Consider the following 12,647-nt stretch of genomic DNA (forward strand, 5'->3'; position numbering starts at 1 on the left):
GGCGGGGGAAAAAAAAGGAAAAGGGAGTCAGGAGAATCCAGGGGCGGGGGAAAAAAATGAAGGGGACACTGCCAGAAGTTCCTCAAAGTCAGCTTAATTGGCACGGCGCAGCTTTTTGCAGCTGATTGCGATTGTGTGTGTGAGTGTGTGTGTGTGTGCGTTGTCCCCACTGTCTCAGTCTTTTTTTTACCATTGCTTCCTTCTTTTTTTTAGGGTTTTTGGGGAGACAAAAGTTAGAGCTTGGCACGTTTCACTGTGTTTAGTTGGGCCAAAGGGACCGCAAAAGCGGTCAACAAAGGAGGGTCAAGAGAGGGGGCCACAGTCGAAAAAATATTATTAAATATTTATTATTAATAAATTATATTATAGAAGCTTTAAAAATATATTTTTGGAACCCAAAATGTTTTAACTTGTAAAATATAAATGTATATCATAATAGAAATTAGATTTCTCACCTATGTAATCAATTGTTAAAGCCTCATATTTAATTATGACTATTAAACAAAACTTTAATATGATTTTTTAAAATATAAAAGGCTATATTTCATTAACCATAGCCTAGTTTAGCTTGTTTTATCCTTAAACAATGACTAAATCGTTTGTATTTAACCTTTAGAGCTCCATAATTTTCCTTACAAACAACCTATAATTTCAAGTCTCTTTTTTATTGACACTGAATTTGTGAACTTAATCTCTTCCAAAACGTCTGCGTAATTGACCCTTTTGGGTGCTCCTGTCAATTACTAAAGGCTTACTTACTAATCCCCCCTCTTAAAGTAAAAGAAAACGGATTAAAAAACAGACTCAAAGTTGCTGCCTTAATTAGCAGACTTTGGGGGGGGGAAAAGCCCCCAAAACGGATGTCCCTGCTGTTCGTTCAATCGATGCGATATGTATCTTTATGAGTGGTTGAGTTGTGCGGCAGCAAAACACTATATATCTCGAGTGAATCTAATGAGCAGCGAGGTGCCACGCCCACGCATCCGACAGATACATTTGCAGCGACAAACGCGAGCGACAGCTCATCCAAAGTTGAGCCATGCAAATTACAACAATTTCCCCGTACGTATGTCGCACAGAAATAGATACAGAATATGTATCTGTATCTCTGTATCTCTGCAATGCCACTTGTCTATGTATCCGTAGACGTAGATATCCCCCTTGTATCTGCAGCTGTACCACAGACCAGCAAATGTATCTGCGGCTGCTTGGCACGCAGCAAAACGGTCTAATGTATCTCGCAGATGCGAATGGCGAATGGCGAACTGCAAACTGCGAGATGCGAGCTATGAGCTCTGCTCTAGAGCTGGTGACAGCATCTCAGCAGCAGCAGCATTTGTATAATTTGCACAATGCTGCCTGCCTGCCACAAGGAAAATGCTCGCTGCGCAGGCTGCAGATACAAAAGTTGCACACTCACACACACACACACTTGCAGTGCACACACATGAGCTGTTGCGGAGCACACAAAAGCGACATTGCAAAGTTTTCGCTGCAACCCAAAAGGGGGCAGGAATCAAGGGAGGAGAAGTGGAGACGTGGGCGGAGTGGCAAGACGACAGTGAAGAGAAGAGACCACTCTAAGCTCGCGTTTCATGCAAACACACACAAATTCCCCGACCGAGACCAAAGTCCAGGTCCAGGTCCAAACCCAGACTGAGGTCTTCTTACATTGGTCAGCAAGGCATCTGTTTCACGCCCGCCTTGTATTTCAGATAAATAAATAACAAATATTGACAGAGCCTGACACTGAAAACAATCTTTAGCACTTTAAGCATTTAATATAACTCGCATTTCCTATAAAGTTTGCATAGTTAAGCATATTTTTTGGGCAGTCTATTTGAGGAACTCTTGTTCTCCATTAAATTTGAAGCATTTCTGACAGCTTGACATTTATTAGAAATGTGAAGCTCCTCTTCTGACTTTTAGGAATTCAAAGTAAGACTCACTTCCTAGTTTTCTTATAAATATTAAATATTTAATTCTTTGTTTGACATTGATTTGATATAATAATAATACTCTGATAAATCTCAACTCTGTGTTGGTTAGTGTCCTTTGTGTATAGTATGTGTGGCATTTGCAACAACGACATCGACATCGTATGCCAACTAGTGAGCATATAATTACTGCATTCGCATCCTGGCTGGACCTCCACTTTACCACCCCAATTCTTGACATTTTAACTCATCCTCCCTGCTCCTGCTCCTCCTCCTCCTCCTCCTCCTGCATCTACATCCATTTATTTTAGCTTGTCGCAGAGCCACGAAAATGCCGCCACTTGGCGCTTCCCTTCTTCATAGAAAATAAGCAGGATTCAATAGACGACCAGGCTGTAGCTGTAGGTATACCTTTTGCCCACCCAAAAACACCCATAGATACACACTCTTGCACACAGATACACACACACACACACACACATGGGCATGTGGTACATGTGTATTCCACATAATGAAGTAGAGCACACAAATGCCTCCGGGATGGTGGCTGGGGGTTGTTGGATGGCGATGATTATGGGACAGGCAAGGCCTGGGCCTGGCCAGGAACCAAAACCAAACACAGTTGCCCACTCGAGCACTCGACCCGCGTGTCCTTCTGCTCCTGCTCCTCCATGTCCTTATCCCAGGATCTCTCCTTTGCAATAGCGCAAAACAACAACAAGGCAATGGAGGCAAGAGTTCACATTTAGCTTCGTTTAGCTGGCCGAACTGAAAAGCAAAACCGAACAAAAGGCAACGTAATAGAGAGTGTGCGGGGAAAAAGTAAAGAGGAAATGGAACTGGAACTGAAGCTGGAGAGAGGCGGCAAAGGATATGCCAAGAAGACTGAAATTCAGGGGAGTAAGGATATCATAGGATTATCCACTGGCAGCTACAGTAATTGCCAGGAAATTAACACAACACTCGTTCAATTTGAAAAAACCAAATGACACCTTTTTTAGGGCAGATTGTAAGCAAAAGCATATCACAAACCTTGAAAAGGAAACTTATTATCAAGTTTAGATAAAGGAATTTTCTCTAATAAGAAAAATAAATTGGTTTTGTGAAGAAATATAGATTAGTAAAGGGATTAAAGTTCTATTTACCATAGAAAATTAGAAATGTTAATGTCTTTTATAGAACTAAAATCTTGTTTTAAGTTTAAGGAAGCTCTTAAATACCATTTATATAATGTTTTATATCTCTACTCCTGGTAAGAGTACAAAAAACTCTATAAACTTAAAACACTCAAAGAACTTTTCTTAAGAATGCCTCTCAAGTCACTGTATTATCTAAAACTTTTACAAGTACCTCTTAAGATTTATTTTCAACAACATTAGCTAAGTAATATAAACAATAAAACCTACATTACAGCACTCACAACCCAAAGTGTGGTTGTAATTAATGCGCAGCATTTCAAATACTAATAATTAAACACAATTTCGAGGGGCAGAAACAACATGCAAATTGATGATAGCCCCTATTTGAATATATATCCCCAAACAATATTTCCTCCCCCTCCAACCACAAAAAAACCCCCTTTTCAATAATCATATTTTCCTACCCAAAAACTACATTTTCAATTAAAAACAGAACTGATGAAAAATATATATTTCGTAATACTAGGGGGGGGGAAATGGAAATAAGTTCAACAAATACACGAGAATCAAAAGCAGAAATATAAGAGAAAATTTTCGGCCAACCGCAAAGGAAAATAGCACAGCAGCAGCAGGAAAAGCAATGAAAATTTTGCAAAACATTGTTGTGGGAGTGAGATAGAGGGCCAACAACACCAAAAAAAAAAAAACACCAACCAAATGAGTGGACAATGAAAAATACAAGTGTGGCGGAAAAGCACAGAGGAAAAGTGTGGTTGGGGGTGTGGGAGGTGGGGGGAAGGGGCGGAAATGTACATGGCTGGCTTACTCATCTTTAGCATTTCAATTTTCGATAGTGTCGATCGAATGAGAGACCCCCCAGATACCCCCTTTCCTGACTTCTCTTTTCTCTACTTTTGCCACACATTTTCCTGAATTTTCCCCCCTCCCCTCTCCGTTTAGTCGACCAACGAACAAATGGCATAAATTCAATTACTGCCAATATTTTCAAAAGTGTGCAAATAGCAAAAAGACAGGAAGTTTTATTATAACGACGTTTTTATACTCTTTGTAATGGTCTTTTGGTACAAATTTTAAAGATTTCCTGGGGTTTCTATGATTACGTAGGTCAAGGTCGTAGCCTGACTGTAAAAAAACACATTTAAACTTATAAGAATGTACGAAATGATTGAATTTCTTAATTGTCCCCTTTTCTATACCCTGTAATATTACGATTTTAGTTAAAACCTTGAAACGCTATGAAAGAGTCATTTCCGACCCTATAAATCATATATATTCTTGATCAGCATCAACAGCGGAGTCGATCTAGCCATCTTCGGAAGAAAATTTTTTTTTTAATTTTCATTCCATATTTTATTGTTAGAAATTGACAAAAAAAAATTGATAAAAAATTTAATTTTTTTAGATTTTAAATTGAGTATGCAGAATTATTAACCTCATAAAAACTAACATAGGAAAGCTTTCCGAATTAAAATTAATGCTCTTTTGGCTGACTTATGAGTTTTTTAAATCTTTGACATGTTAAAAAATTGTCCTTCAAGTCCCCATAATCATCTTAGGTTTAAGAAATTACAATATACCTTAGATATTGTTAAGACTAAGGAGGTAAATCTCATTGCAGCAGTTTTAAGGACAAACAGACAAACCTCCTTAGGCTCTCCTACCAAAGATACAGACTAAAGATATACCCTTTTCACATCCCTAAACATGTATTACCAATATATATGATATTAAGCATTCTTAAAAAAAAGAGTATAACCACCAACAGCAACTTTTTGTAAATTCAATTTTGTGTTATCCATCGATGTTTCCCTGGGGAACAGAAAGAGAACGAGATGGGGAAAAAAGAAAGAGAGACAGCGACAAAGGGGGAGCTGGACATAGCTCCCTCCACAATTTCCCTAGCTTTTCCCCCACTTTACCGTTTTGATGTGCGATTTTTTGCACTTTTAGCTGGGCACTCACTCCAGAGTCCCTGGAATTGTGTTTGGAAATCGAGGAGGCCTCAGGGCTGAAATGCAGGACAAGGAAAACAAATAAAATATATATGTGTGTGTGTGAGAGAGAGGCTGTGTGTTCTACAAAATGCAATAGTTTTAGCCCCCAAAAAAGACCTACTCTTCTTTCCTCTCTATTTTGTAATATAACCCCGTTTTTATCCCCTTTATTCCACCCAAAAATCAACTGACATTCTGTGTCAAGCCTGTTTCCGATATTTGTTTTACAATTCTGGACAAAAAAGAGTATTATAATACTCATTAGTTGGTTACCAATGAATGGGAAATATGACACTGGGGTTTCTTTAAAAAAAATTATAAAATGGGTGTTTTGTGAAAATATATTTTTAAATCAGTTTTTAAAGATGCTTATACGAAGCCAGAACTTAAAAAACTATAAAATTTATAACCTTAGCTTCTAGGTTTTAGTATTTCGTTTATATAATTAATATTATTTATATTATTTTTTATGTCACAGAACTGTGTCTTAAGGCCGACAGTCTGTGAATAAAGTTATAAACTGATTTGCTGATTTAATTAGATCCTTTTAGCTTTTCTTTTTGTTTCTGTGGTAATTCTCCCAATTCCTTTATCTTCTGGCATTTAGGAATCTCTATTGTGGCTGCTGTTTCTTCTGCTTTTCTCCTCCTTTATCCTAACCTTGTTCCCCCTACTTCTCTCTTCAAACCAAATGTTTCGATTCCAGTTTAATGGTGACATATCTGCCCCTTTTATTCTCACATTTCTTTCAAATCAGAGAAAAAAAAAAAAGCTCAAGATGCAAGCAGAAATCTGCGGAAGGCACTGAGAGAAATTATGTATGTTTAGGCAATACAATAAGGGAATAAAACAAATAAATTATACTATAAAAAAAAGTAATATTTATATATTTTACAAATCAAAACATTTTTGTATTTCAATTTATATTGTAATATTATTTTTTGATCATTTTTCTCCCTATGTAATTTCGGTTTTTTGAAACAATTGCCCCACTTCGTTTTTCCTCTTCTTTCGCTTTTGTTGCCAAGAGCAAATGGTGGACCAAACAGAGGTAGAAAGAGCGGAAAGGGGCAAAGAGGGGTCTCGCAGCATTTGTCGCCATTTATTTACACGATTAGAAATCGATTTTGTGCGTTTTTCCCCATATAGAATTCCATACGAAATGACAGCCGAAACGAAATCGAACAAATACACAAAAACTCACACACACACAGTTACAGGGGGGGAAAACGGGAGGGAGGATAGGTGTGGGGTTAAGGGGGGTGGCATGTAAGGTCTCTCCTGTGTGTGCCGTTATAATGATTTATGTTAAGCTTATTGCCAGGCCACTCACACTCGCACTCGCACACACACACTCCAACCAAAGTCGAGGAGGGGTGTGTGTGTGCGACAGAGATGGCACCAACTCAATCGAAATCGATTTGCGGGCAGAGGAAAAGCAGCGAGGAGAAGAAGAAGAAGCAGGGGGGGAGGAATACAAGGAGCAAAAGGCAGTAGGAATCAGCGACAGCAACGCTGGCGACATCTAGCGGCTGCCAGGCGCCGCCACCTTGGAAAAGGGAATCGGAAATGCAAGAGAGGAAAACGAGGGGAAATGGCAAATAAACAAAAAGGTGAACTTAAAAATAAATTCAAAAGTCGCAAAATCAACACAATTAACCCTTTTGATTAACTTTTTGGCTTACTTAATTGATTGACTAAAGAAAAGTTTATTTTTTCCTTACTATAAGCTCTTAAACCCAGTCATAATTCATATAATTTCCTGTAATAATTACCTTGTTAACCAAAAATCTATTTTTAAATATTTGCCCACCAAGAAGTAGCGGCAAAAACAAACAAATCATAAAAAACAACACAGAAAACCAAATAAAAAAGGCCAAAACCAATTGATTAAGTTAACCAAAACTCTAAAAGTTCAACGGCGGCAATTAACATGCAAAAGGGAAACAGAGGGAGAGAAATATACCAAGAAAGAGGAATGAGAAGAAATGCGGGCACACACAACAACAAAAAAAAAAAGGGAGCAAAGGAGGAATGAGCGTATAAAACGAAATCCCAAAGCCAAATCCACTTGCCTTGTTTTTCTCCCTCCTCTTAGTTCTCCCTTCTGGTTGTTGTTGTTGTTGCTTCGGTTTTGCCATGTTTTTGTATATCCCCCACATGCATGGCACTCTCTCTGTGTGTGTGTGTGTGTGTCCGCGAACTCTAGTACAAAACTAGCCTGCCTCTCCTCTCCTCCCACTCCCACTCCTCCATCTTCTACACCGCCGCCTTCACATTCTCCCATCACAATTTATATACAACTCCAAAGAGCAAAAGCAAAAGCCATTCGTGCGCAAATCTCAAATAAAAGCGCGCAGAACCAGCCAACAACACCAACAACAACAACAACACCAACAGCAATCACAAATAATAGCAACAACAAGAACAAGAACAAGAGCCAACGGGCAGCAGCAGCAGCAGAACCTTCTCTGCCGCTGATGAATTGTATTTGCCGTATTTGTGTGAGCCCAACACACACACACACACACACACAGTTATACACGCATAGCACATGCGGACAGGGCGGGCCAGTGGAGAAAAAAAAAAAAGAAATATAACAAGAAGAATAAAAACACAATATATGAGCGCAAAAAGAAAAATAAAAGAAAACAAAATTAAAGCAGAGGTGAGTTGACTCCTCTTCTCGGTGTCTTTGCCTGCTTCATCCGCCGCGGCGTCGCTGCCTTTTGCCAAGTATTGGTACAGTGAAACCTCAAAAGCAACAATTGAGCTTTAACTCCCACTCAGGGTGAAAAAGTTTACAATTAATTAAAAAAAATTAAGTACCTAGCAATATAAGATTAAACAAGAAGCAAGGAAATTTATAAATAAAATTATTTACTTATAGAATCCCTTCAACGTTATATCCACTGTACGCTGTGTTTGCTTTGGGCAGCGTTCGTTTAACTCTGGGTAAGTGAGTGTATGCATGTGTGTGTGTGTGTGCGTGTCGTGTGCCAATGCTCATGGCGTTTCCATTTCCACCGTTCGCAGTGCCGTTCGCTGCTTTTCATTGCTCACTGTCACCGCCGAAGTCAAGCCAAAATAAAAGAGGAGCAAGAACAAAAACAAGAACAACAAAGGCAGTGCGGCAGTGGCAGAGGCAACAAGAGCAGCGCACCAGCAGCAGCAGCAACACATCTATGCACCATGTGGAACGAAATGAAATGGAATGAAGGACTGGATTCGACGACGCTACTGCTTCTTTTTCGTCTTCTTTATGCGCTTCGGTTTTTTTTTGCCGATTTTATTTGTTTGTAATTTTTGTGCGGTTCTTAAATGGTACGAGGAGAGGAGGAGGAGGGGAAAGAAAAGACCTGAGGTAACGGGTGCGCTTTAAATGAACAAGGGGCGGGGTTAATATCGAACTCAGCGGGAGTTATTTAAGGGTGTAAGTGTAATAAAAAAATATATATTCCCGCAGGGGAAACACCAATTGAATAGCTTTTTTTCTAGGGTTTTTTTCCTCAAACTTTAAACCGTTTGCTTGAGTCAATTTCCTTATAAGTCATTTGAGTTAACACTTCCCCATTTCTTAAATAAGCAATACAAGAAAATATAAGCTTACCTTTTTAATCGGCTTCTTTAGATCTGCTTCAACTTCTATTGCTTATCGCCGCCGCCAATTGACTATTCTTCTTTCGTCGCACACACATACACTGACTCGAGACGCACACACATACTTTGCAATTTCTCGAACTTCTCTGCTTTTTTTTGGTGTTGTTTTGCACACACACACTCACACGGACACTCGCTCGCACCCAAATAATTTTCGCCGCGGGTGTTTTTCCTCTTTTCCGCCTTTTCCTTGGCGATGGTGATTTTCACGCCGAGTGTCACTCTGTTCCACCCGCACACGCGCAATTTCCACCGTTTCCGACGGCGTTTTCTATCATTAAACCAATTTATTGCGATTGCTTATGCATTTTTTGTATTACTCTTTGATTGCCATTTACGATGATTGGCAAAAAATGACGAAATTACGGGCGCCCGCGATACGCAGCTCAAGAACCGTTCATTATAATTGTTGTTCAGATTAGATTTAGTGGCTTTTAGTTTATCTTGTCATCTTATTTTATATTGTTTGATTTTTATTTTTAGCACGTCTAATTTTTGCAACTTACTGTTCCGGATTTTTTTCGCGTCTGTCATGGTGCTTTCGAGCAGAACCGTAAGCCCTGCAAGCCCTCTCAGTCTGTTAAATTAACAGACACTGTTATGTTAACGCTCTCATTTGGCTTAGTTTCACCACTCTGTTAAGCTCTTTTTTTCAATTCACCGGCACACTCCTGTTAACGACTCTGTTAATGGTTTTTAATTAACCAGAACTTTTCTGTTCAAAATGTTCAATCCACAATCACTCTTCTGTTAATGCTCTATTTTTTAATTCACTCGCAGTTTTATGTTAACGCTCTCTTATTCAATTTACTCGCACTTTTCTGTTACAGATTTCAAATTCACCCGCACTTTTCTGTTAACACTCTCATTTAACTTTTCTGTTAACTCTCTCTCTCTCGCAGCAGTGCTGGCACTACGATAGAGCATTATCGATACTATCGAAGATTGGATATTGTTCTTACACTATCGATGTCTTGAATTTTCATTATTTTACATATTACACGTGATGATAACAATTTTACACGTTCAAAGAGGTAGAATCCTTATACATGGAGTAAAATTCTCCTGAAGGGAGTCAAATTCAAATAATTTAGTTTTGAACCGTTGTCCGTTAGGATGTGGTGAAAAAAATCGTAAAATTTTTGTAATTACGAGTTATTTTTCATAAAATTTGAATGAAAAGATAGATGTAAAGCTTTAAAGAGTTTCTGCAACTAATCTGCATAATATCAGTAACAATTATTTACTTTTAATGATAAAGGCATTCATAGTCTTAAAAGTTAAAAGTGAGCGGATGAACCGGGAAGTAGCCTTTGCTCTTGGCCAGCTGCTTGGAGAGTCGCACCAGATTGTTGTCGTTGTTTACAAAATTCCCGCCAAAGATCTCCGTGCACAATGTGTGAACCCGATCCTTGCCCTGGGAACATATAGCCGTGGCCGTCAGCATTTCATGATCCGCCAGGGGCAGGCCAATGCAATAAGAACGCGACGCTCGAGCGGTACTGGCCCACATGGCATAGATGGTGGTGGCCACCTCTGCCAGGCGCTGCATCTCACTCTGACGCTCCACCACGGCATTGCCATGACGGGTGAACATCAGCTCCACGGCCATCTGCAGCCTGGCCACCGATTGCTCAATGCACTGAGCAGCAGCCTCCAGCGAGGGATGCACATGCTCCGCCAACTGCATCTTGGTCTTTGGGCTGTCTATGCTGTTGGTGTCCAGGAACTTACCGAAAATGTGTCCCGGATGGAAGAGGGGATTCCTAGATTTGCGCACACCCGCATTCATAGCTTGCTGTTGGAGAGAAAGTAAGGAATTAGAAGGTGGCTTTGGGAAGATCTTCCAAGGATAACTCACCCCCGCATACTGCAATCCGGTGAGAGCGATAAACATGCCCAGCGTGTCCAAGGACTCACCCTGCGTGCACAGGTGAGCGGCATCTCGGAGTCCCAGCTCCGTGGCCTGCCCACTGAGCAAGCTCTTGGGCCCCACCAGGGCCAGATTTTGGGTGGCAATCTCATACAGCTGGCGGAGCGTAAAGAACTTGGTAATGGCACTCTCCAGGGTCACATCTTGGGAACGAAACTCGTCCAGCAGGCCGGCGGTCAAGTAAAGCATGCTCTCCATGGCATAGACAGAGCAGGCAGCGCGGGATAGATGGACGCGTGTGAGCTCCAGATCCCTGAAAGAGAAAGGTAAACATAATTAGTTCTCTTAAAACAGAATAATCTTTTATTTACTCACTTGAGTTGCACTCCACACTGAGTGGTGGTCACTGTGTACTGGGCCAGTTCGTTGAGCAGCTTCTTGGCCAGCGAAACTCCAGCCAGGCTGCCTCTTAGCCTGGACGATCTCACCAGCTGCTCCGAGTAGCGATTGCCATCGTGGGCAATGCCCACAACCTGTTCCTCGCCCAGTTGCACCTTGTCAAAGTGTATCCTTCTGATGTCCGCTTGGCGGCAACCAAAGGTGGCATGTTTCTCACCCAGACGCACGCCCTCCAGCTGGGAATCCACCAGAAAGATGGTAGAGCCTCTGCCCACGTCTCCCGGGACATTTGGTTGTTGTGTCTGTGCCAGGACCAAGAACAATTGTCTCTCTCCGGGTGTGCAAACCACGAAGGCCTTCTCTCCGCTGAGTCGCCACTTTCCCGTTTCGGGAAGGAACTCCGCCTTGGTGTTGAAGAAATCCTCCTCGGGCGGTGAGTACTCATAGATCGCCTCGGTGGCTATGAGGGCACCGGTGGCCAGGTCTTGCAGGTAACGCTGCTGCTGCTGGGGCGTGCCCAGTTCCTTGAGGAAATCCACAACGACGCGATGCGTCTGCAGGCTGAGAGATACATTGGTGTCCGTGGAATCCGGTTCACTGGCCATCAAGCTGGCGCTCCATCCGTAGCCCTTGCCCTCAAAGTCTGTGGGGGCATTCAGACCGTAGAGTCCCAGCTGGCGGTAAGTCTCCGTGGGCTTCTGCTGCTCCGTCTCCGCTTCCCGCTGCTCCTCAAAGTAATTCTTGAGCGGCAGCAGAGAATTCTGCAGTTGAGCCATTTCATCGCGAGGGATTACCTCTGGGTAAGCCAGCAGTTCCTTGTCCACCACTCCAATGAAGAAGTTCTTGACCAGCGGCTCCCGGGTGGGCAATTTTTGCTGCTCCTCCTGCGATTCCTCCACGGATTCCGACTTACCTCCCTCGCTTCTGGCCGCTGCATCCTGATGCTGCTGATCCAAGCTGGTGGATGTGGCCTTGGTGCTTCTCGTTCGTGTCAGAAACTGGCCATTCCGGTTATAACTTAAGAGCCGCGAGGCGCCGGAAAATAAGGTGGAACGCATCGTGAAAACACACAAAATTAGGTAATTTCCATGCCAGTGTGACCAGGAGTAATAAAGCTGCCACCGGCAAGCTTTTTAGATCAGCTGATTGGAGTGCTATAAGTTATGGCAAGTAAAATACTATACATTTTAGTATGTTTATGGTATTTTTTTTATGGGAAAACGTTTTTAAATTGAATAAACTAAAAAACTGTTTGTACATGTTTAAATGTAACAATATTAATATGGAAAACAATATAGCAAAAATAAAGTTTGATTTTTGGTATTATTTCTATAGAAAATAATATTTTTTTCCAAAGAATATAAAACGTTCTTGAATTTATTAAAGACAACTAAAATTTTGGTTAACTTTTTAATAATTTAAATATGAGCAAATACTTTAATATATCATTTAAAAATTTAAATGTAATTTAATTTAAAAATGTAAAAGGTTTTAATGAGAAAAACCAAAATAAATTTATTTTTCTGTTGGATATAAATGTGAGCATTATTCATGTCTAAAACTAATAATTTAAACCTTTAAATTTAAAAAAAATAATTTAAATGATATATTTTGATTTTAAATT

The 12,647-nt window shown here is 40.6% G+C and overlaps 2 protein-coding genes across 6 annotated transcripts in view; both read right to left on the minus strand.

The window, feature by feature from the left end:
* tou (bromodomain adjacent to zinc finger domain 2B toutatis) overlaps window positions 1-9,280 on the minus strand; it is a 49,285-nt gene extending 40,005 nt beyond the window's left edge. For all 5 annotated transcript variants that reach the window (XR_015270435.1, XM_086827333.1, XM_086827334.1 and 2 more), the window contains exon 1: window positions 8,702-9,280. The gene's annotated coding sequence lies outside the window, so the exon portion shown is untranslated. The remainder of the gene's footprint in view (window positions 1-8,701) is intronic.
* Window positions 9,281-9,956: 676 nt separating this feature from the next.
* On the minus strand, window positions 9,957-12,271 carry Egm (acyl-CoA dehydrogenase family member enigma). Its single transcript, XM_020947918.2, has 3 exons — window positions 11,000-12,271; window positions 10,613-10,937; window positions 9,957-10,549 (listed from the first exon to the last, which is right to left on the minus strand). The coding sequence occupies exons 1-3, from the start codon at window positions 12,079-12,081 to the stop codon at window positions 10,025-10,027; spliced, it is 1,932 nt and encodes a 643-aa protein (XP_020803577.2). The 5' UTR covers window positions 12,082-12,271; the 3' UTR covers window positions 9,957-10,024.
* Window positions 12,272-12,647: the final 376 nt, after the last annotated feature.

The sequence above is a fragment of the Drosophila serrata genome, unplaced genomic scaffold, assembly GCF_035046125.1.
Source record: "Drosophila serrata isolate PLE 108 unplaced genomic scaffold, ASM3504612v1 contig_165, whole genome shotgun sequence".
NCBI lineage: Eukaryota > Metazoa > Arthropoda > Insecta > Diptera > Drosophilidae > Drosophila > Drosophila serrata.

Excerpts from the sequence above, each read along its gene's own strand:
- Egm (XM_020947918.2), bottom strand. The coding sequence starts at position 12,081 with ATGCGTTCCACCTTATTTTCCGGCGCCTCGCGGCTCTTAAGTTATAAC. Across the intron at positions 10,938-10,999 it reads CAGTGTGGAGTGCAACTCAA|GGATCTGGAGCTCACACGCG; the intron begins GTGAGTAAATAA and ends TTTCTCTTTCAG. Across the intron at positions 10,550-10,612 it reads CCGGATTGCAGTATGCGGGG|CAAGCTATGAATGCGGGTGT; the intron begins GTGAGTTATCCT and ends TCTCTCCAACAG.